This window comes from Branchiostoma lanceolatum, chromosome 19, assembly GCF_035083965.1.
Source record: "Branchiostoma lanceolatum isolate klBraLanc5 chromosome 19, klBraLanc5.hap2, whole genome shotgun sequence".
NCBI lineage: Eukaryota > Metazoa > Chordata > Leptocardii > Amphioxiformes > Branchiostomatidae > Branchiostoma > Branchiostoma lanceolatum.
In genome coordinates, this window is record NC_089740.1 from 14,444,167 (window position 1) to 14,468,701 (window position 24,535).

Here is a 24,535-nt window from a genome sequence, read left to right on the forward strand (position 1 = left end):
TTCTAAAAATCTTCCGAAGCCCGCGTAATCGACAGGACGTCTGCCGTACTTCGGCCAAAAATGCACGTTTGAAGCTCGCCAACACGTCGGCCGAGCTGAATTTCTTATTTGTGACGGGGCTATTAAAGCCCGTGTAAAAGCAGTAACATCGGTGTTTTCAATCGATGTAGCCAAGGATACGTTTTCCCTGTGAGACTTCAATTAAAAGAGATCCTGCATTCACGTGTCTGCTTTTTTCTTTATTTTACTTTTTGTCTGATTTTATGCAACTGTGTGTCTGTGTGGGGAACGTGCATGTGAGTGTGTGTGTGTGTGTGTCTGTGTGTGTGTGTGTGTGTGTGTGTGTGTGTGTGTGTGTGTGTGTGTGTCTGTGTTTACGAACAGTATGATAAGGTCTTTACGCAGGATACATGTCTAGCAAATCGACCAGGATTCTAGAATTTAAAAGACGGTTGAATAAGACACAGGCCTCCCACGGAAATCAATCAAAGGGACAATGTTTAAGATTAATTGTAAACGCGTAAATTTCAGCTCTTGACTGTAGGCTTTTCCAGCAGCATTGCTCTTCGAATTTGTCATGGAAAGGGTAGTTTTATATATTTTAGACATTTTATATATTCTATATATTTTATATATATTTTTTCTATGTTTTATATATTTTCTAACGCCGTTAGAGCAGTAGGTTGTTGTTCACTGTGTCCAGAGCATGGTATTGGAAAGTGGAGCCAAACCCTCTCATTCCACCGACTTTTACGTCCCCAACCGAAGTCAGGTACTCGTTTTTACACCAGGGTGGAGTGAGGAAGCTCGTGAAAAATGGCTCTCTCAATTACACAATGTCTAGCTAGAAACGCAAGGAATCGAACCCGTGCGAATTAAATGACGGTCTATTGTCCGCTAGTTTGGACACTCGATCTTTTGACGCTGCAACTGAGCTAGCAACAATAGTCTGAATTTAAACTCTCGACCTACTGACCCAACTAACAAGCAGCACGCATGGCTGAACTTGGTATATGCCGACAAAGGTTACTCGGTCGAGGACTGACGTGATACAGGTGAGAACTTGGCTTTGTGATATATTTAGCATAGCATAGTAGGCTTGTAAACCGAACCTTTTAGTTCCGATCCCTTTGAAGAACACACAATACACAGTTAGCTTCGTATTTTCAAAGGTAGAACTGATCATTTTCCTGTAACTCAATTTTTGTTATAGAAACGTTCCCGCGGTTTTTGAAGGAAGATCACGTCACAAGTTGTAAGGTTACCCAATAGTTTCTGGGGCTACATAATGCGAAGGTGTGTGTGTGGTGGGGGTGTGTGTGTGTGTGTACAACTTGACAATTTGTTCACCTGCCGGTGAAATGTGCCGAGTTTATTTTTGGATATCGCTGGCTTCCTTCTGTAAATAAGTCGTCACCTGTCATGGGAAGCACGGTAAGGTGTGATTGCTGTTAAACAACCTACCTAGCCACCTACATAGTAACCAAAGCAATATCAGGGCCCAAAAATATGGAAATGAAAAAAATGCTGAAATCTTCATGGTAGTGACATTTACTAAAACTATTCAGCACATTTGCGTAATAACTTCATACTTTGAGCATTTTAAAACCGCGCAAAAACGTGCCGTACGATGATTCCCTTAGTTTCGCGAGCCTACAAAAACCCCGGCGACGGTTTTCAGTGAGTTCTCATATCACAACGACGTCAATGTGTTGCATGATGGACGTCGTTATACTTTGTGATAGTGTTGTTGAACTAATCATGTATAGAAATGACTACATAAATTGACTTTCAAAATCCTACTTTTTTTGCCCTTATATTGCTTTGGTTTCCTTTAAACAACCTACCTAGCCACCTACATATTACCTTGACCTCCGGGTTGTTGGAGAGGGGGGCAAGGTTGGATAATAGTGTGGTCTAAAACCGAGCTGGCTTCGTCGGCATTCGGAACTGAAGACATGTCTTATAATCAGTGGCGTTGGCTATTTCTTATCCATTGCCGAAGAGGACGTATATTTTCTTCTTCATAATCACAGACGAAGGAATGACATTCATTCATACCGACTTCTGTACAGTTTATTTACACTTTGCCACACCTTGTACACCGCCCAAACACCTTTGCTACTTTATATTTGCTACACGCAGGTAAGCTTCCTTTTCGTCAACAGCGCGGTGTAAGCGATACCCCCGTCGCCATGGCGACGACACTCCAGCGCGCGCGTGTACACAGCAGCACGCTCTTGACCCGTGCGAGGTAAATGATTGACAGCTCAATGGGACGACCACGTCTGAGGGTAAAGTTCAGGGTATATAGAGTTTCACGTACGAGCGCCATGGCAGAGGGTGGGTACAGAGACCGCGGTGTTGCGGACGGTAGTCTACTGACGAAAAAGTCGTCTGAGGCGATACAGAACCGCTATGAGGAGCAGCCTACTAGTGGTCGTCCTAGCAGGCAGGTGAGACCTTCTTGTGTCACCTGGGGGCAACAGATGAAAGTGAGAACCGGATCTGGTGTACCCTTAAGGGGCGTGTGTACACCTACTGACGGGACTAGGATAGACACGGAACTAAACTACAGCTCAATCGGTAAGGGACACTACGATGGACAGGGGGATGATTGTTATCGCACCTGGCGAGAGCAGGCCGGTCAGAAAGGTGAGAGGAGCGCACCTGTGACAGGTGTGACTGTTGCCAAAGCGGGGAGTGAGCGGCGCTATTATTCAGTACCGGGTAAAGCCGGAAGTGCGCCCTTAACGCTATTGTGTAGAGAGTGTGGCGAGATTGTGGGTGGGGAAGGCCTGAACAGTGCCCGCACTAACCACACATGTGGCGCACCTGAAGACGCATCACAAGACAAGCAGGTAGAAGCTAAGACTCCTCAGAACATGGCCCGTGAGACGGCAGTCTTAAAGAAGCTAGACGCCTTGGAGGAAAGCAGACGCCTGGCGGCAATCGAGAAGACGGCAATGGAGGAACAGATTCTTAGACTGAAGGAAGAAGCTATAAGAAACGTCGAAGAAAGCGCCAAGGCGCTGATAGAACAGGTGCGACTTATCTTCCACAGGTGGGACCAAGACGTCAAGGACGAGATGGAAGACCTGACGTCGCACCTACGTATACAGAGTTGCCATGGCAATGGGAGACAGAACTATGACGGAACTAAAACCGGACTTCGCCTAGACTTGCAACGTCACGCCCCCAAAGTAGAGTTCGTGCCGAGAGATTTTGAAGGGTCTGCCTTTACTCTTGGACGGATTCAGGTCAAGAAAGACAAAGAAGTCGTCAGCTCTCCACGTCAAGACGTACTCTCAACGCCCTCTAGAACGTTCACGCCCTCGAAGTCCCGTTTCGGGACAAGCGGGACGAAAAAAGGGCAGTTCGTAGAACCGCTGTGCGTCACCGCCACCTTGGACCATGTCTACGTCATCGACCGAGCGGGCGGCGGGCGAGTCCAAGTGTTTACATTAAAGGGGATGCAAGTTAACGAATTTATGCTCAACCTTGGCGAACATTTAAGCATAAACGGTTGCGGTTTGTTCTCCGACGGAAGGTTTGTTTCCTTCGTGGGCAGTCTGTACAAAGGAACTCTAGGCGTGGACACCACTTATACAAACGTGTTCGCGAAATACACCAAAGAAGGGCGGCTGGTGGCGAGGAGATCCCTGGCGGTCGGCTCGGGCCGGGACCCGGTTATCGACGCCTCCGGGTTTCCGGACGGCAGGTATGTTTTGATGAATCACTTTTGGCAGTACATACCTTGTATCTAAACATTATTACCTTCGCCGAGAAGGTTATGCAGAGGGTAGCGTTTGTGTGTGTGTGTGTTTGTAACCAACAGCATAACTCGAGAAGGCTTGGATGGATTGTGTTGATATTTGGTAGGTGGGTAGGTCTTGATGAGACTTGGAAATTATTACATTTTGGGTCGCCTAGCGGCTTGTTATGGTACTGCAGCAGAACTTCCTGTTTTGATATCTCGTGTTCTGGGCATGCTATAGTCCTGATTTTTGAGTGGTAGATAGCTCTTTGGAAAGAGAGTAAGTGGTGTAGGTTTTGGCCCCCCTACCGGCTTTTTTGGAACTGCAGGAGCAGGTTTTGCTTCAGACTTTGAAAGGGAATAACTAAGTAGATAGCTTGAGTGATGATGTACATGATTAGATACTTATTATGCAAATCAGTATCTAATTTGCATATTTAATGAGGAAAGTTTATACAGCCGCCAAATTCCATGATAGGACTCTCAAACATGTCACATATGTAACTGAGAAAGAGAGAAATATTAATAGATATCAACTATGCAAATGAGGACCTTATTTGCATAATTAATGAGAAAATACTATAACTCAAGATGGGCTTGATGTTCATGATTTTTGGTACGTAGAAAGCTTACGTGATACTTTGTATGATTGGACAATAATTATGCAAATCAGATTCTAATTTGCATAATAAATGAGACAATTTTAGAAATCTGCTGTGTTTCATGATATGACTATTCAAATATGTGACATTTGTAACTGAGGAAGAGAGGAATGTTGATAAATAGAAAATATGCAATTGTAGGCCTAAATTGCATAATTGATGAGAAACTACTAATTCCTTAAAGGTAAATGATGGCGATTACATACTTGTGGCATTTGGAAGTTATGCGAATGTCAACATCGTTGCATCAAATTATGCTAATAAGGACCTCATTTGCATAATTGATTATATATGTTTGCATAACCTCTGTTATTTGGGTGAAGACGATCAACTGGATCAACTCCTAATATGTCAGTCATAATGATTAAAATCATTTGGCGAAGGTATGAGGTCGTGGAACTCTAGTATTATATCATATTTCTCATTACCGCGCATGCATATGCATATTTCTTTAAAATATGTTTCATTTCTGCATTTGTATTTGTATACGCATAAGTGTAACACACTGGGTTCCACCTTAAGCGCTCATTCTCAACATACCTTAGCTTCATCTATTCATTTATTCATTTATTTTCTTATTATTTATGTTACATTTGATTTGACTCGCTGTACCATTTGTATTATTACGTGTTTTTGTCGGTGTCCTATGGGTTGTGTGGTGTGAAGTCACAAGACACGACCTTATAAACGTCATCAATTAATTCATACAAATTCTTAAGTTAAAATTATGCGATATCGGCCTTGTTACAGGGTCGCGGCAGCTCTGACCGGGAAGGTCTGTATCCTAGCAACCAACGGCGACGCCCTATCAGAGTTCGACACGACAGTTCAGACCTACAAACGCGTTTGCGTGAACCACAGTAACAACAACATACTACTGTCACTACACAAAACCGTACAGGTGCGTGGTTTGTTTTATTCTTACTCTCCAAGCAGATGTTAGGGTTTTTGTTTGACGTCGTTTCCGCAATTAGGTGCCTTTACATTTGTTTGTTTGTTTGTTTGTTTATTTATTTATTTATCCAGGAATACAGTATCGCCTGGCGGCGTTTTTCAACGAATCCTGGGGGGTTCAACCCCTTACATAATAATACATAGCAACAATTTTACATGGGTAAAATACATTGAAGTGTATATGTACGATACTTGCCAAATTTTGCGCAGTGTGTGTAGATATTTGTGTGCATTTGCATGTGCGCGTGTGCATTTGTCTCTCTCTCTCTCTCTCTGTGTATGTGTTTCTGTGCATATGTATATATGTGTATATGCATGTGCGTGTATATGTATTAGTGAGTGCACGGGCCCAAGTAAAACTTTAAATAATGGGGCATATCTATTACCAGGTGTACGACGACCGTGGTCGGAGACTGCGGGACTTGAGTCTGGAGCCCGGTGCGGGGAGAGCGCCGCTGAACGGGCCTCACGGGCTGTGCGTGGACGCGCGGGGGAACATCCTCGTGGCGGATTGGAGTAACAGTCGGGTCCAGATGTTTGACAGAGAGGGGGGGTTCGTGGAGACCGTGGCGGGGGAGGAGGATGGGTTGGTGTGTCCGTGGGGCGTGGCCGTTCCGAGACAGGGGTGTGCTGTTGTTATCGACTGGAGGGAACATTGTGTCTTTGTTTTTCGGTACTGAAAACTTTAGAACATTGCTTGAGATACGAAATCACACACCAATTGTCACGCTTACAGGTTGTTTTGTTTCTGTTTTATCTGTGCCAGAGAAAAGGAGTGTTGTTGTCATTGACTGGAGGGAACATTGTGCCTTTGTTTTTCGGTGCTGAAAACTAACACAAGAAGTCACAGTGTCAGGCTTACAGTTTGGTCTGTTTCTGGGTTTTTTTCCTGTGCTAGAGAAAATCTGTGTTGTTGTCATTGACTGGAGGGAACATTGTGTCTTTGTTTTTCGGTACTGAAAACTAAACAAGAAATCACAGTGTCAGGCTTACAGTTTGGTCTGTTTCTGGGTTTTTTTCCTGTGCTAGAGAAAATCTGTGTTGTTGTCATAGACTGGAGGGAACATTGTGTCTTTGTTTTTCGGTACTGAAAACTAAACAAGAAGTCACAGTGTCAGGCTTACAGTTTGGTCTGTTTCTGTTTTTTTCCTGTGCTAGAGAAAAGCTGTGTTGTTGTTATCGACTGGAGGGAACATTGTGTCTTTGTTTTTCGGTACTGAAAACTAAACAAGAAATCACAGTGTCAGGCTTACAGTTTGGCCTGTTTCTGTTTTTTTTTTTCCTGTGCTAGCGAAAAGCTGTGTTGTTGTTATTGACTGGAGAAAACATTGTGTCTTTGTCTTTCGGTACTGAAAACTTTAGAACATTGTTTGACATACGAAGTCATATGCCCGATGTGACGCTTACAGCTTGCTTCGTTTCTTTTTTTAAATCTTTATTTGTCCTGAGTCAAGTAATTGCATGAACATATTTGTACTGGGATAAATATCGATGCAAATATACACATTGATACATGTCTTACAGGTCCTGAGAAGTAATTCAATGCAGCATTGTCAGTATTAATTGGTTGTAAACTGTGATCACACTAAGCCGATAGAAAATCAGGGTCTTTGGCCTCTCCTCACATGCGTAAAATACAGAGAAAATCGGCTTATTTTGCACTTATCTGTCCTTAATCAGTCAGATTGTAATCGTAACCGTGAAGAGGAAGTTGTTATCTACTAAAGAGAACAGTGTGACGTGTCCTGACATGTCGTCCTCTACAAATTACTCTCCTTCCTTTGCAGTTGTATTAGATTGAGATTCTTGAGGTAGGTACTTCTTAGCCTTCTCCATCTTCTCTCGCGAGAGCTTGATAAAAAGCGACGTTGCATCGCACAGCGTGGTTTGCCCGTCAGCGGAAGTGACGTAGGCCGACAAGTACCCCTTCCGGTCGTCCTGTCGGTCCACTTTGGCATGAAACAGAGCGGTCGATCCGAGGGGAACCGGCCTGAGAGAAAAAAAAGGAAAAAAAAATGATTTTCCAAATAAACTGTTTTATATGTAAGTAATGTGTAATGTATATGGTCTACATACTAAATTAGCAGGCTGGCGATTCAATACTTCTTTTGTTTTTGTTGATAAACCAAGGACGCTAAATATTGATTAGCCAGCGTGGCAGTAAATACTGTAGAAACTGGGAGTCATAAAAACAAGATAGTAAAAAAAAAAAAAATTATAAACAAGAAATCAGTTTCAAAGACCTGACGAGAGGCATTAAGTAACCGAGGCAACGAACACAGTGCATAGTAATATGCCAAACACCCAAACAAAAAGATTAAAAAAAGGAATAGTTTTGACCCATGCATATGCAAGACTTTGTAATTTGCCTCTAATCACTCACTCACTCACTCACTCACTCACTCACTCACTCACTCACTCACTCACTCACTCACTCACTCACTCACTCACTCACTCACTCACTCACTCACTCACTCACTCACTCCCATAGCTTAGTCAGCCGTAGGGGCAGCATATCTTTCAGTTAAGGTTATCTAATCTATACGTACACAATCAGACAGAGAGGAATTGATGCACGTACTTTTTGTAGTTAATGTTGAGGTTTGCCGTCAACCAAAATCCTTCCAAGGCGTCATGCACGCAGGTACCGATCACCGCGTCGAGCATTGTAGCAAGAGCGCCCCCGTGTACATGGCTGTGGAACAGCAGGAATATGTATTTAGGATGTGATTGTGAACAAGCGGAACCAATGGTTGTTCGCAGAAAATTCAGGAAAATGTGCTTTTTGTGTGTTTCTCTGTGTGTGTGTATATGTATGTGTATGTATTGAAGTGTGTGTGTGTGTGTTTGTGTGTATGTGTGTGTGTGTGTGTGTGTGTGTTTGTGTGTGTGTGTGTTTGTGTGTGTATGTGTATCTTTCGTCTTCACTATACATGTATCTCAGTTTGAGTGAAGTGTAAAAGTATAAAATAACATACCCCGGCGGTCCCTGCAGATAAGGACCGAACTGGCACACACAAGTGGCCCGCTGTTCCTTTTTATTGAGAAAAATGGCGTACTCAAACCCCTTCCCCTGTTCCGAGATGTTTCTACTGTACAGACGTCTTTCCCCTGTCCTCAGGTAACCCGGGTGACGTTTCCAGTCGCCATTTTCCGTTCCAGCATTCAACTGGTGGAAAATCTCCTTGGCAACGTCCGACCACGCCTCGTTCGGCCATGCGGCATCAACGGAGGCGTCCTCTTGTTTGGTCTGAAACCAGATCAGAAAAAAAAGAGATTTATACATGTACTTTGCAGAGGTTAAGTTTTCTGTATGAATCAGAAAGCTCACTAATCACTATCTAAACCCTATGTCCTTAAACCCCAGCCCTAAACCCAACCCCAGCCCTAACCGTAACCCATAACCCTAACCAAAATGCCAACCCCAGGAAGTCAAGTCATATATTGTTACATGCATATGCAGACTACACAAAGCCCCTAGGCCCTATATCATTGTAAAAACCCAAAGGGGCGAGTATCCCGCTCCCGGGATTAGAACCCGCGCCAATCCCGATCCGCACGGCTTGGGAAATCAACGCGTTAACCACTAGGCTAAGAGGTCCGGACCAGTTAGACTCGTCAGTTAGTGGAGGTTGATCCCCACTGTTACACTACTCCCCCTTTTCTTTCAAGACTCGTCCCGAGTCTCCGAGTGCGATAATCCCTGTGTGATCTGATCGTTACTCACAGGGCCGGCGTGGTAACCACTGTAAAAACCCAAAGCCTGCAAAGGGGCGAGTACGCCGCTCCTGGGCATCTATCTATGTACATTGCATGCTCAACCTGTTATCCTAGACCTGTATATGTTAGTATTGAGTATTGTATGGATCAATAAATGCACGACTCACAGATAGCAATCGGACTGGTTTGGCTCTGAGTTCATATATCGCTAAGATAGGAGCTAAGATACCAACACTCCGCAAACCCTATAAACACCCTCAAACCTTATTCGTTAGCGCGTTGATTTCCCAAGCCGTGCGGATCGGGAAGTTGGCGCGGGTTCTTATCCCGGAATCGGCGTTATGCTTCGGTCACATTTCCAATCCGGGGCCCAGCCGGGCAGTCTTTGGGAACGAAAAGTATGATATAAAAGTCAACAAAAACACAAAACGTACCCAAAATTATCTAAGAGCATAGTTTGTTCAAATTTACTGACATATACTTTGATTTTTCGTTTCCGCAAACAGCCCGGCCGGGCCCCGGTTAGGAAATGTGACCCTAGCATTACTCGCCCCTTTGGGTTTTTACACTAGTAACCAAAAATCCCCGGGAAGTCAAGTCACATATATTGCTACATGAAAATGCAGACTACACAACCCCCCTAGGCCCTATGAGTAGAGTAGAGTAGAATTTTCGGTAGCCTATACTGTATCATAGCCTATACTGTGACTTACCTTCCCTGAGTGTTGCTCGTCCTTTCCTTCAGCCATAACTGTAGCGAATCCTCTCCGAGAAAAGCTACAACCGCTGTTAAGAAACCCCGAAGAAACCCCGATGAATCTTGGCGAGCCGCCCTGCTGGACCTGCGTGACCTTGGCGAACTCAGTGTGCAGCAGACGACACGGATGTGAAATTATTTCCGGTTTCGCGCGTGAAAAGAAGTTTATCGCCCTCTTTGACAACAAAGTACAGTTTCTTAGAGCCATGGAAGATGTTTGTAGACCAGGATTCGAAGGAAACCTGACTAAAATGCCGCGATCTTCGGAAAAAACGCCCGAAACACTAAATGACCCCTAGGTTTATTTGACCCGGGTTCATAGGTTATTCACTTGGATGATACCATTACCTAGCGGGGGTCATCTTTTTACAACTTTAGGCTCGTCAGCGTTAATATTGCTTAAACTAAGACATATGAATACTTTAAACACCAATCTGTGATATGTTATATCCTTCTCTATAAAGTATATGATGTTAATAGAACTTCTTAATTATGCAAGAAACATTCAGCCGTATTCCCACATTTCAAGTTGGCCATTCCTAAACGCTATAGTCATATAAGACTTCATTATGTTTTTCTAACCAAATCTTCTGTGTAATGTGAAACAAAACTACTTAAGATCTTATTTGTATAATCATTACATTTGATTTGTACATATTTTACGATCAACAACATCTTAGAGTCCTTTTTATTACTTTTCTATTCTTTCATGGTGCAACATTTAGATGCGGTATCTTTATACCCTATAATCCAAATAATGTAGTATTTGTTCGTTAGAAGATAAATGAACGACTCGACAATAGTTTTGCCCACTCAACTTAGTCGACTTTATTTTAAACATTCTAAATGTTTTACATCAATAAAATAAACACACAAGATATTATTCACTAAATCCAATGATTATAGCAACAAAAACTGCCTCGGATTCACAATTATAATCCCCTTTTTACACTCCGATATTTCTCTGTCATTTTTCTCTCTAAAGTCCTCAGACTATAACTGCTATCCCTGCACCTCTCCCTTCTATATTCTGTCTTTCTTGCCTATGAAGTCTATTCTGAACTACAATGTGCCAATAATATACTCTGCAACAACCATCTATAATACATGTATCACTACATTCGATTGCAATCTGAACAATTTTAGTTGTTCAATAGTTCATGAGTTCAATTAATGTGCATCCCTCTCACTGGCCCTTCAATCATTTCAGAACTGAATAAAGGTAAAATTGTGGCAACACTAAAGCACTCATAATGTCACAACATTTCGCTACAATTCAACATTTGAGCAAAAGCTGGGCAAAAGCCGCGAGATCCTAACTGTAAAATATAAAATCATGTATAATACCTGCAAAAGCATGCTATTTTCTATGATGTTACTTATTAATTCATTCAGTGTAATATAACCAGCTGCTGTGGCGCCGCGTGCCTGCGAAGCTGGTGTGTCACGTCGAATGGCGGTGCTATACAGATACAGAATTCAAGTTGTGCATTTCATAAAGAATAAAAAGAAGCATAATTCACTCAATTTGAACTCCTTTCCAGACTATTTACTCGTTACATATTACATAAGAATTCAGGAAACAATCGTTATTAATCCATCGAAATGGGGTCTTGTTTTCACATTCTCTAAAGAATTGTATATCTACTCACGTACATCATTCATTTTCTTTTCATGCAGCAACTTGTAATATGTCTATCAACAGATATATTACAAGTTGTTGCAAAATAAAACACAGCTGGTTCACAATTACTCCTACGAAATGCAAAAGACAGACTAAAGCAAAACTTAGCTTTTTGCACTACATAGCAAACAATCCACATTACTTCAAGCTACTTCATTTATATTAATGAAAAATTGAATTAAATATTTTGCTATGTTCTCGACTGTTAGAGTCGTTCATTTTTTCATTTCATTCTGTCCTTGTCTATAAAGTAGACATTGTTCAAACCATAGTGTTTTATGAGGCGAATCATTATTGTCCTACCTTCGTATACGTCCTCAGCTGTGAGCACTGTCTTGAATCGTTGTGATCGCTTCTCTTTGACATGGGGCTCGTATTTGTCGTCGTTGCAAAACCAGATTGAGACAGTGTGGTCCTCCATATGCTTTTTTTTCTGAATCTGCATTATTCAGCTCATTGATAGGCAGTTTTTGTATCGTTTTGTCAGCAGGCCGGTAACTTGTGGCAACCAAAGGAAAACAGCTTAAGATTGATGGATTTTGTGTTAAATTTTACAGAAATAGTCTTTACATTAGAGGATTTGAAATGGTGAGCGTTTTAGTCCCTGGCAACACTCCGAATTCAATAAGGAATGTAATGTTACTTGTATGCTTGAGAAACATTATGACTTAGGGACTGGGCAGTATTTTGTTTCATTGTGAATTTGGTATATTGATACTGGATTGCCACCGTGGCCTCTGCAGTGCGAGCGTTGTGATTTATTCAACGACTTACATTCCATTCCACCAGGCTGGCGACCTCACTGCGACGGCGCTGTGACCGAGCAGAGCGCTCAGCGAATTTCATACAAAGAAACAAAATTTGTTTGGCTTTGCGAGTTTTGTTGTCTTTTCAGTCATATTTGTACATTTTGCATGTTATTCCAATCATGAAATCAAGGGTTACACAAATCCAAATTAGATCGCAACGAGATCGCAGCGTAATCACGTTCTAGTAGAATTGAACGACGACTCTTGCCATTGGCTGCGTTACAGGCTCGTTCTCATTTAAATGCACACATTTTGTAATCTCCGTTACCGTTAGACGTAAGACATTCCTGACATTAAGATATGCCACATATAAGGTGCCAATCTGCCGTTTCTAAAAAGTAGAAAAGTTTTAAGTCGTCATAAAAACTACAGTTTGACATCTTATGTGTGGCATATCCTAATGCCAGGATCGTCTTATTTAAATCGGTATCGAAGATTACTGAATGTGTACATTTAAATGAGAACGAGCGTACAGTCTAGTCCCGGCGACGAGATTTGACCTTCCAAATTATCAGCGCCGACAAAAAAGCGATCGCGAACACGGCTGCCAGCGCTATGGCGACACTGTGCGGAGTTTCGAGCTGGGTTCCGTTGGCTTGTCCGCCATCTTGGTCAGCGTGGTGGGTTTTGGGCTGTGTTCCCTTGGCCTGTGATACTGCATCTTGGTCACTCACGAGCGACGTCTTGGTCGGGGCATAGCTGAATCCTGGAGTGTTGGATTTGTCGATAGTGGAGGCCTGAAGGATAGCTGACGGTGGTATGGTACCGGTACTCTCACCGAGGACAAAGTCCTGCGTTTCGAGAGGCAGAGATGGGGTTGAAATAGGGGGATTTTCGGTGGATACTCTGCCCTGAGTGTAAGCGTTGGGCTGAAAGGCTGTCATCTTGTGGTGGTCACTGTCGATAGCGGTCGGTGAAGTGGAATCTTGGCGCTCGTTTGAAGGAGAAGTTGTGCTCTTGTACTCCTCAAGACGTGGTTCGAATAGTTCGGTGGTTGTTCCGTGGCCTTGGTCTTTAGTTGTTGTTCCCTGTCCGGTCGTCTTGGCAGTTGTGGCGACGAGGTTTTCCTCATCGCAGCCGGTCAGACTTCTCGCCACGCTCGTCAAGGACAGGCCCTTCAGATGGTCGGGAGTGGCGCATTCGTGGCTCTCCGAGGTCGATAGCAGGCATGCGTCGCACTTATCACAACAGAACAGGTCTGTTGCACAGTTGTGAAGGCACTTCAGGTCGTTGACCATCCACATCATGGGGCAGCTACAGTCCAAGGGATTGCCTCCGACCTTCACTGACCTCACAGTGGGGTGCCCCAGCTGTTCTTTGGTGAAGGAACGGAGCTGGTTGAACTGCAGGTGCACCGACGTTAGGTCCGGCATCTTCTTGATGGCGAGATCTAGACTGACGTGGGTTAGACGGTTGTCCTTTAATGAGAGGGTGACCAAAGCTGGAAGGTTGCCGAGCGACTCCCAGTCCACCGTCTCGATGCGGTTGTTCTGCAGATAGAGACGAGAGAGTCTCTTTAGGAAAGGAAAGGAAAGTGATCTCGAACCAGTTTAGCTTAAATGAACTCAATGAACAGATGAGTTAATCTTCCACCGTCTCGATGCGGTTGTTCTGCAAAGGAAAGGAAAGGAGAGTGATCTCGAACCAGGTTAGCTTAAATGAACTCAATGAGCAGATGAGCTAATCTTCCACTGGTCGTGACAGAGAAGACAGACGCTATGTACAGTATTTACAGGTTCATTGTACCAGGGAAGTTCCCCTAGCTCTTTTCGACAAGCACAATGAATAGTGGACCATAGCTTAACGTCCCGTCCTAAGGACTGCGATCTTTTCCGGTAGCGTGCATGTCAGGTGAGCGACACAGCCGGGATCGAACCCGGGGCTTCTAGTTCCAGAGGCAAGATCGCTAACCAATGGACTACGCACGCTACCTGCAGATAGAGACGGGTGAGGCTCTTCAGCGCCGGGATGTCCGTCAGGTTGCTGATTTGATTCCGTTGGAGGTCCAGGGTTGCTGCGTCCGCTGGCACGCCCTCGGGAATCGCAGTCAAATCCATCCAACGACATGTCACCTTTTGTTTGTTTATTCGTTCGCACAAATGAAATAAGAAATGGAGGTAAATAAATATACAAAATATAACAATGGTGTATACAGGAGGAGGGAAGAAACCCGGGAGGCTTTTATAAGCCCTCCATCCAACGACATTTCACCTTTTGTTTGTTAATTGGTTCGAAAAAAATATTGATATTAGCTACTGCTAGAGTGCATCACCTCCTGTGTCCTGTGTATTCTTCAGTTGTTTAATAAAAACAAAAATGAAAATAAGAAACAGATGTAAATAAGTATACAAAATATATCAATAGTGCAGGAAGAGGGAAGAAATCCGGGAGGCTTTTTTAAGCCCTCCTCCTATGAACTAACTAGTAATGATAATGAAATACAATTAAAATACACTTCAATATAATAAATAATGGAACAAAATAATACATAAATACATCAATAAGTATACAACAAATCAATGACATGTGAAGAAATAATACAAAATAAAAATCAAACTAACGACAAATTAAGATTCAGAAGTTGGAGGGCTCGGATGGCAAATGGTTTTTCAAATACTTGATGGCATGCACAAATGGTTATATAATGGATGAAGTATGTAATTATGTATGTGTTTTAAAAAGAGAGAAGAAGCCACCAGAACTTAGATATACGGTAGTTCATTGATATAGTGTTAAGTATTGTATTGTATTAGACGTTAATATCATAATCATTTCATTATGTCAATCACCCATATAGGCCATGCATGGCATCCTGAGCATTTATCTCCCTGGTGAATGAACATGCAATAAAGATTATTATAATGTTAAGTTCGAAAGTTAACAGGGAAGAAGACATTTCACCTTGAGCTTCTCTCCCGGCGACGTGACTTCGCACTTCTCCGGTAAGGCGTGTCCCTCCTGTGCGCGTGCGCGGACCAGCCACAGGCACAGGGTGAGGGCGAGTAACGGCAGGCGACTCTGCCTTCGCTTTCGTGACTTAAACATCCAGTTGGCCGCTGTCTTCATTTTACTAACAGTCTGAAATGTAAACTAATGTTCCGTGAATGATTTCATCAGGTTAGAAAATCACTGGATGGTGATTGGGTACCATTTCCAATCTAGGGTCCTCCCGGTCTGTTTGCGAAAACGAAAAATAAATAATGATAGTAGTCCTTATTGTATATTCCTGCCGAAAAAGGCTAAATGCACATATGACCACACATGGTCTATAAGAAGCATAATGCAAAACATGACTTGATCAAGTGCCACATTCTAACATTGAAAACTAAAACAAAACACAGACAAATGGTGGACTATTGTTAAACTAATGTTGATTACCCAGTAGTTTCTTCTCTCTTTTTGAAACATTTGGAAACATGACTACATACTCTGTCCATTCTATATTCGTTCTTACATGACATCAGGTATATGAAAGTGTCCTGCTTTGACATTTCCTGTCTATTTAATCGTATTGTTTTAAACAGAGATTGGCGCTCATTTTCATATAAGGAACAATCGAGTAAAAAGTAATTAAAGAAAATGCACATCAAGAAAATACACAAAATATAGTTGGGAGTATTGTGTCTTTGGTTGTCTATCACATCATATTTTCTTTCCCACCAGCTGTCCGACCGGGGCCTGTTTGGACTTTAGACCAAAGCACTACAAGGCATTAACAAGGTTATTCACAGCGGGTATCTGTATACAATCAACAGCAGACGTTTCGGTGACCGTCTGTTAGCCTCTACCGGGCCTTCCTACGAGGGTATGGATCGTAGAATTCAACACAAAAGGACGTTAAAGGGGATGTGCTAGCAACCCCTCCCTGTTAAATATACCCAGTGCAATAGAACGGCAGGGAAACTTTAGTATATGCTCCTATAGGCATTATGATAGTCATATTCTTTTGTATCCGTTAATTGTACTTGTTATTTTGTTTTGTTGTGACCTGTACTTAGCCAAGTGTGGCAGAAATGTGCAATAAAGGTCTCCATTCATTCATTATATGATGAACAACAACATCAAGTGATTTTAGCGACATAAAATCGTAGTTAGAGAGTTACAACTGACCTGCATGCTAGGGTGTCTGTAAAATCTTCAAGTGTGAAGAAACTCGGTTCGCTTCCTTCGCTATCGGCAGAAGACTGCTGGCAACGTTTTCCACAAATACTGTCAAGACGTGCAACAGTGCGGTGTACAGGATGGCAGTCTTGATGCTTCCCTGCTCACAATCGTGGTTAAATGAACCGCCTGTTGTGACAGAGTTGGCAGATACGCGGGCTTCAGTTTTAAATATTCACGGTGTTTTCCCTCAGACTGCTCTGTTCGCCGCATCCCAAGCATCCCAGACAAATAAGTCTCACCTAGATCTCTGCGTGGGCGATGATGATTTTAAAAGAGAAGATTAGAGTGCAAAAGTGTAATATTATATGCGGTGGGGCGGAGAAGACTGTATGTATTTTCAGTATTTGATGTAGGAATCGAAACTTTGTCTTGATGGCCAACAGTTCCCATACCTGCCGAACTTTTACAGAACTGGATAGAAAGAAATGTGAAAACTTTATTCACCAAAACGCCGATGAGCTAAGAGTGGATCGTGTACGTAATCAAACTACCCGGAGCTAATTTGAATGCGAAGACGGGTGAATATGAAATACTGTCTATCAGAGACGCGTATTTACTACATGAATGTATGTAATACCGCCAGCCTTCCATGCTCCCGTACAGAACTATGCAATACTTGCCGTTGGAGAAAAAGATCGAACCTTATGTTTCTGTACCTTATGATGTTTTGCGAGTTGGAAAGAAGGTCTACTGTGCAACAATTCAAGGGTTTGATAATCACGGAAAACATTACACAATTTAGAATACTGTAGATCTGGAAACTAGATAAGAGTCAGGTGCTTCAGACAACCATCTTTCATCAGTGACTAAGAAGTGTGAAATGAAAGTAAAGATAGTGGCATGGATGAAACGTCTGACTCTTCAAACATTCAGACGTTATACGTGACCAGGTCTAATACCAGGCTCGCACTTCCAAACCGGGGCCCGGCTGGGCTGATTGTGGGAACGAAAAATAAAAGTGCATATCGAGATATTCACCAACTATAATAGCCTGTAATCCAAACCAAGAGAGACTCGGGAGCTATGATAGGTTTGGATTCCAGGCTACAACTATATACCCATGACCTTTCTTTTTAAAATTTCATGTGTTCTGTTGTCTTGTACATCACAATTTTCGCTTTCGAAAACTGTCCGGAATGATAAAAGTTAAAGTTACAGACCTCCTATGCTACTTGGTGGAGCTTATGGCGGCGCACATCTCTGATTCGCAAACCTTGGGCCACACAACTTTGTGTAAGTCTCTACGAGGGGGCTAGTCCGCTGGTAGTGATGTGTGTGTTAACTACCATACTAATACTCATACCCAAATGCTGAGTGCTAAGCTGAGAAAGCAGTATGTACCTTTTTAAAATGTTTTGGTATGACCCGGCCGGGAATCGAACTCACGACCTACCGTGTGCAAGGTAGAAGACGAAGGCTCTACCCATCAGGCCATTGCATCGGAAAAATACATATATGTAAATCATACCATAGAACAGACAGTCTATCAGTAAGCTGTACACGTGTGCGAAGACATGTGAAGCAGTGCGTGGGAGAATATATCGGCACGACTCCTGCATCTATGCATGTAATACCGATATACATATACCGATACGAGGTTGGCATCGTATGGCGGAATCGGTAGAGTGTTTCGCCCAGAACCGAGAGGTCCCGGGTTCGAAACCCCGATATGCCCCGATATTGTGCCCTTGGGAAAGGCACTTTACAGGACTTTCCTCGCCCCACCCAGGTGTGAATGGGTACCTGAATTCGGTTGGGGAAGGCCGTATTGAGGTCACTTGCTGGCGCCGAATGACAGCCGCCCAGACCCTTGTGAAAGTTCCACAAAGTGCAAGTGTGGGGCAAATATGTATCTGTTCTGTATTATATGATTGCAAACCCTGCAGCAATTCAGCACTGGCTGCCATGGTACGGGATGGGGTAATTTCTGACCAATAAACCATTATTATCATACAATTTGGCAAGAAAAGCAGACACTTTAACTCGTGATCAATGCCATGTTCACATTGTCAAACCGGGGCCCGGTCGGGATGTTTGCGGGAACAAGAAAAAAAGCGGATGTCAAGAAATATACTCATGACTGTCTTTGTACGTTTTGTGTGTTTTGATTCCTTTTATATCATAATGTTTTTCATTGTTTTTGAAAACTGCCCTACCGGGGACCAGTTTGGAAATGTGGCCAAATCACAACATCTCTCATGATGAAACCGTGCTGCGAATGTCATACAACATGCACAAACCATGGTCTCAGTCTGAATATTTAGCATGTTATGAGTTCAAATCATATCCAGCCCACATACAAACCACACCGCCCCCCCCACCCTGAAATCCCATCGTATCGCAATCATCGCAATCGCGTATCGTAATCATCCCATCGTATCGCAATCAGAAATCTCACAATCTGTCTGCTCGCGCAAAAAGTGTTTTCTTGTCTTCATTTCAGTTACCTTGGTTACACGATGCCTCGTTACCTCCATAAAAAATGGAGGTATTGTTTTGGGTGTCTGCTAGGTGTATGCCTGCATGTGTTTACGTGTGTGTGTGTGGTGTGTGTGTGTGAGTGTATGTATATGTATGTGTGTGTATGTGTCTGTGTGTGTGTGTGCACGTATCTGTATCTATATAGCCGGTATAACCGCCATTCGGCGTAACACACCAGCTTCGTAACACACCAGCTAAAGGTATGCCGTGTGTTTGCGTATGTGTGTGTGTGTGTGTTTGAGTACGTATGTATGTGTGTGTGTGTGTGTGTGTGTGTGAGTGTATGTATGTGTATGTGTGTGTGTGTGTGTGTGTGTGTGTGCGTGTGTGTGTGTGTATGTGTGTTTGAGTATGCATGTATGTGTGTGTGTGTGTGTCTGTGCGTGTGTGTCTCTGTGTGTGTGCGTGTTTTCAGACATTTATGGTCAGCATTACTCAAGAACCTCTGAATGAATTGTGATGATATGTGGTATGTAAGTTGGTCTTTGGAAGACAAAGGTCAAGGCTGATTATTGACCTCCTGGCGGCTGACCTTGGTATTTGTGAATCAGTACGGTCCCCCGAAAGTGCGAAATGGAACGAAATGGAACGAAATGGAACGAAATGGAACGAAATGGAACGAAATGGAACGAAATGGAACGAAATGGAACGAAATGGAATGAACTAAAACAACATATGTAACATTATGATGTGAAATACCACTAGATAGCGAAATATAAGGAGTAGACCGGAACAGGAAGTATTTTAAATACAGAAGTGAGTGGTAAATACATAATATTACGTGTTTTATTTCTTGAATCTATGTGATAATATTAAATACAACATTTTTGTCGCGTTTGTGTGACTAGATTCTTCCTTGAAAATGGAAGCGCCGCTCTTCCTTGTGTACCAACGATCTGCAAATGAACTGCTGCAAATAGCGGGGAAAACAAGCAAACGGAACTGAGTATCGAAGTTAGGACCAGATTATACAGAAGTTGGTGGTAATATTGCATCTCCAAGAGGTCATGAGGCAAGCGTTATCTTATTATGTATACAGCTAGCGTGTTGTGTGAACCGTGAAATACATGTCCTCCTCGTTCACACCCTCCCTTTGTTTTGTCGGGAACAGGGAAGCAGAAATGTCTCCAGAGGACTCCACGTCCGTGTTTGAATGGAGTGTGAAATGTGTGAAATTGGTGACGCAGCGCAGAGCTTCATTTGCATATCATTAACGGAGGGGTCCATTCCCCGACAGCGGTCTGACTTTGAGCCGACAAGAATACAAGAATTGGTTGTATAAAAATCGTTGTTGCGGAGATATGCATATGCTACGTACTAGTTATGGACTAAAACCGTATGTAAATAACTGTAAAGTCGGAGTTTGATTCAACGTGTCGGTAGCACGCCCACAGTTCCGTCGCGCTGGCAACAATGGCGGTTCATTTGTATGCGGGGCTCCATTTGGGAGAGAAGAGTTCTGTCCCGCAACACGCAAACACACTGTATGAATAATAAAATAACGCTTGCCTCATGCCCTCTTGGTGAATTATGAGATGCAATGTTACCACCAACTGTATAATCTAGTCCTAACTTCGATACTCAGTTCCGTTTGCTTGTTTTCCCATGCTATTTGCAGCAGTTCATTTGCAGATCGTTAGTACACAAGGAAGAGCGGCGGATCTCTTTGCATGCGGCGCCTCCATTTTCAAGGAAGAATCTAGCCACACAAACGCGAAAAAAACGTTGTATTTAATATTATCACATAGTTTCAAGAAATAAAACACGTTATATTATACATTTACCACTCACTTCTGTATTTAAAATGCTTCCTGTTCCGGTCTACTCCTTATATGTCGCTATCTACTGGTATTTCATTTATGTAACATATGTTGTTTTAGTTCGTTCCATTTCGTTCCATTTCGTTCCATTTCGTTCCATTTCGTTCCATTTCGTTCCATTTCGCACTTTCGGGGGACCCAATCAGTAGAACCATTTTCTTATCTTGTGCCTGTTGCATTTTGCGCCAGCTCCCCGAGGAACGGGTCCCTAAATCACCGGGGTGGGTTTAGTCGGTCCGGCGGGGCTTAAAGCTTGCATCGCCGAGGAAACTCAACAAGCAGCCCGGGAGAGAATTAGGACAAGGTTGAGGGGCAGAATATCCTTCATGTTTCTTTAAATGTAACAAGAAACAATCTTCCGTCTGGTCCAGCAAATTGTGTTTTTTGACCTCCTGTTTGGGACACGAACCACGCAATCGTCCGGACATGAATATCAAAAATGTCGCCCACATAAAATATTTTTTAGGCTTCGGCAGCCAAGCAATGTTTTCTCATTTTGTCCACAATACAAAACGGCATACCTATATTTTTTTTTATTTGTAATTTAATTTACGGTTATTACAAAATCAAATCCTTCGCTGCATATAGATATCTAAGCGGAGGTACTATTATACATTTCCGACACAAAACTTAAAAAAGACGAGTTTACCAGTGCTCCTACCATGCCAACTACATTTTGCACAGTGTATACAATGGCTCCTTCCACGCACAGACACAGTACGTTTACACTGTAATGTTTTAGTAGACGATTTATAACGTTTCTGCCTCACATGCCTACGCAGGGCAAGACTAATAAAAGGTTGAACACTCCAAGGACGGTCCCGACAAACCACGCATTTCCTCAACACCCCAGCTAAATATTCATTTTACTCTGCGAAACGTGACTGTTTTTTGTTTTCCGACTCTATGCACAGAGGCAGGTAGGTAAGTTGGAAAGTCTTCACTTAAACCTGTACTATATGATACTAGTTATCTACATAAGGATCACTGGCCACTTTTGCTGGTCCATTATTTGTTGGTGTTACCGACCATTTTGGCCAGGTTCACTAAAGCGTCAAGATAGACAGGTTTGAATGTTGTTGTTGTTGTTGTTTTTAATTTCACGCCCCGATACTACTCTCCAAGCAGAGGTTGGTGGAGAGGATTGTGACCTTTTTATCATATGCCCCGTTAACGCGTTTTCTGTCAGCGCTCTCCGCCTCTACCGCGATACACGCTTTATCAATTTGCTGCTTTTCTAGATTTTATCTATTGCGTTGTTTGTGACTTGTCATCATCATCATCAGTTCCTTTTCATCCTGCCGGACGATCAGTTCAGCGTCGGTGGGCTCGTCCGTGACTTGTAGTGTGTGCAATATATGTTTTGCTACGTGTTTTGTAGAAAAACATATTTCATGTGTGGGTCACAACACCAGCAAAAGCTGCCTGTTTGTTTGTTTGTTTATTTTTATTTATCCAGGGGTTACATATTGCCTGTAATGGCGTTTTTCAATGTGTCCTGGGGGGGGGGGGGGGGGGCAATCCCCACTGTGTCCCATATGTATGGTACCATCGCAATTCTAATCAAATCAAATGATCGTGTCTTGGGTCCAGAAAGGGCGCCATTTTCAAACACGAAGCAGAAGAAGAATGTCGTTGCTTTCCATTATCATCGCCCTGGCGTTGGTCCCGACGAGAGGTGTCGCCTTGCCGACAGGCTGCGTAACTTCAAACAGCCCGGAGGGGACCTTGTCTCCGCAGGTGAAATATATATAGTAACTTAAATTTATTGCACAAAAATTTTACAAGGTACAAAGTATGGCAACTACTTAAGATTAAGTATAGTATGTGATCATGTGCATTTAATACAAAATATTAATGTGTCCCAATAGGGAACAGTCTTGAAAAAAAACCTCCTTATTTCTAATGTTTATAAGTGAGAAGCCATCTCATAAGCTAGTACAGACCCGTAATATCCTCATATGTGCAGTCATTTTTTTAATCATATAATTAATTATTTTACTATCCTTATTGTGTCGTTATCACTTTCTCTCTCTCTCTCTCTCTCTCTCTCTCTCTCTCTCTCTCTCTCTAGTAGAGGAGGGCCTAGTCTAAGCAATATAGGCTTTCTACTTCTATTGTTTTGTTTTATTGTTTATGTTATGTTATATTCTTGTTGTACAAATAAATGAATAAACAAAAAATAAAGAAACAAACAGCCGTGAATAGTTTCATCAGGTTGGTAGGTCACTGAAGAAAAAGACAACCAAGTGATTTATTCAACTGACGTTTCGGTGACCATCTGTCACCTTCCTCAAGGCGATTCTGACTGGCTGCAGTGCAATGTGATCCAGTCAGAATTGTTCTGCAGAAGATGACACTCAGATGGTCACCGAAACGTCGGTTGAACAAATCACTTGGCCACTTAATGAATCCATGTTGGGCAACCCTGGCATGTGCATGTTGACCCAATAAATAAAATCACTTGGTTGTGTAAAGAGAGTCTTTCTTTTCAACAAACAAACAAACAAACAAACAGGTCCAGATCCGTTGCTGGTTACAGAAGTTGACTACCATACCCGAGGACATACCGACCAGTGTGACACGCCTGTCTCTGTCCTACAACCTCCTACGCCGCTTGCGCGTTCCGCCCCTGGAGAGACTCTGGGAACTCAACGTCAAGTGGAACCAGCTCGAAACCGTTGACTGGGAGTCGCTTCGAAACGTGCCCGCCCTAAAATACCTCAATCTAAACCACAACAGACTCACACAGGTGAATTTGGGCGCTGTCAGCAAAGACCTGCCGAATCTGGCGATAGTGCATCTTGAGGGCAACAGGCTCTCTTCCTTCAATTTGCATGACTTGGGGTTTCCCTTTGTCGGTGCCGTGAGCGTCGTCAAGATTGATAATAACCCCTTTAACTGTGACTGTGCGATGGCATGGCTCGTCAACAGATTCAGGTGCCTGCAAGAGTCTCTGAAGATAGGGGACGATCCAACGTCCTGCATACGGTGCGGAACGTGCGTGTTCGGTTTGGTCAAACTCGATGCCATGGTGTGTTCCAGTCCCGAACGCCTGCGAGGAGTCGCCCTGTCCAACGTCTCAGACCATCTCTCAAGGTGCGTGGATGAGGCCACGACTTCCAAGACGCCCGGACTCCAGACAAGACGCTATCGGATTGAAGGAACTGCAGCTGGACATCTTAAGAGTCATCCCAAGACGAACGGAGGCACTCATGTAATAAGTGACCTCCAGGAATCCCCTGCAAGCAAACACGTTACATGGTGTGGCAACAGCACGGAATCTGCTACAACTGAAAGAATGGACACAAAAAAGCCACGGCTGGAAGTCCGCCACATTGTATTAACGATATCGGTATCGATTATTATCTTATCATTGATCATCAGGAAGCTCAGATCCGGTAGTCATAGCGATGAAAGGGGCGCTTCGGATGATATCAGCCTTCAACAGATGTAACTTTAGAAGGTGTGTGTGTGGGGGGGGGGGTGGGGGGGGGTGCATTGTTTTTTAACGAACTTGCTCAGTGCAAGGCCGTAGGGGGCCACTCATCTAAGCACTGAACTAATTCTTACTGTCGCAGCATTTCTTCACCCTAGGTCAGAAACATCAATGCTCGAGACAAGCAAGACTTCACTGACCTATTAGGAGAAGCAAATGTAAATAATTTGACCTTTTCAAATATGTAGAAAAACCTTCACCTATAATGGACTAGTCTAAACTAAGGCG

The 24,535-nt window shown here is 43.1% G+C and overlaps 4 protein-coding genes across 4 annotated transcripts; 2 read left to right on the forward strand and 2 right to left on the reverse strand.

Moving 5' to 3' along the window:
• The first annotated feature begins 2,191 nt into the window (after positions 1–2,191).
• On the forward strand, positions 2,192–5,386 carry LOC136425535 (uncharacterized). The gene is made up of 2 exons (XM_066414452.1): positions 2,192–3,721; positions 5,170–5,386. The coding sequence occupies exons 1-2, from the start codon at positions 2,259–2,261 to the stop codon at positions 5,360–5,362; spliced, it is 1,656 nt and encodes a 551-aa protein (XP_066270549.1). The 5' UTR covers positions 2,192–2,258; the 3' UTR covers positions 5,363–5,386.
• Positions 5,387–6,787: 1,401 nt separating this feature from the next.
• On the reverse strand, positions 6,788–10,159 carry LOC136425540 (acyl-coenzyme A thioesterase THEM4-like). Its single transcript, XM_066414460.1, has 4 exons — positions 9,807–10,159; positions 8,352–8,623; positions 7,955–8,068; positions 6,788–7,363 (listed from the first exon to the last, which is right to left on the reverse strand). The coding sequence occupies exons 1-4, from the start codon at positions 10,056–10,058 to the stop codon at positions 7,141–7,143; spliced, it is 861 nt and encodes a 286-aa protein (XP_066270557.1). The 5' UTR covers positions 10,059–10,159; the 3' UTR covers positions 6,788–7,140.
• A 2,660-nt stretch (positions 10,160–12,819) lies between these two features.
• LOC136425176 (leucine-rich repeat and fibronectin type III domain-containing protein 1-like) lies at positions 12,820–15,409 on the reverse strand. The gene is made up of 3 exons (XM_066413972.1): positions 15,245–15,409; positions 14,275–14,376; positions 12,820–13,833 (listed from the first exon to the last, which is right to left on the reverse strand). The coding sequence occupies exons 1-3, from the start codon at positions 15,407–15,409 to the stop codon at positions 12,820–12,822; spliced, it is 1,281 nt and encodes a 426-aa protein (XP_066270069.1).
• Positions 15,410–18,989: 3,580 nt separating this feature from the next.
• Positions 18,990–24,213, forward strand: LOC136425177 (immunoglobulin superfamily containing leucine-rich repeat protein 2-like). The gene is made up of 3 exons (XM_066413973.1): positions 18,990–18,995; positions 23,351–24,025; positions 24,196–24,213. The coding sequence occupies exons 1-3, from the start codon at positions 18,990–18,992 to the stop codon at positions 24,211–24,213; spliced, it is 699 nt and encodes a 232-aa protein (XP_066270070.1).
• Positions 24,214–24,535: the final 322 nt, after the last annotated feature.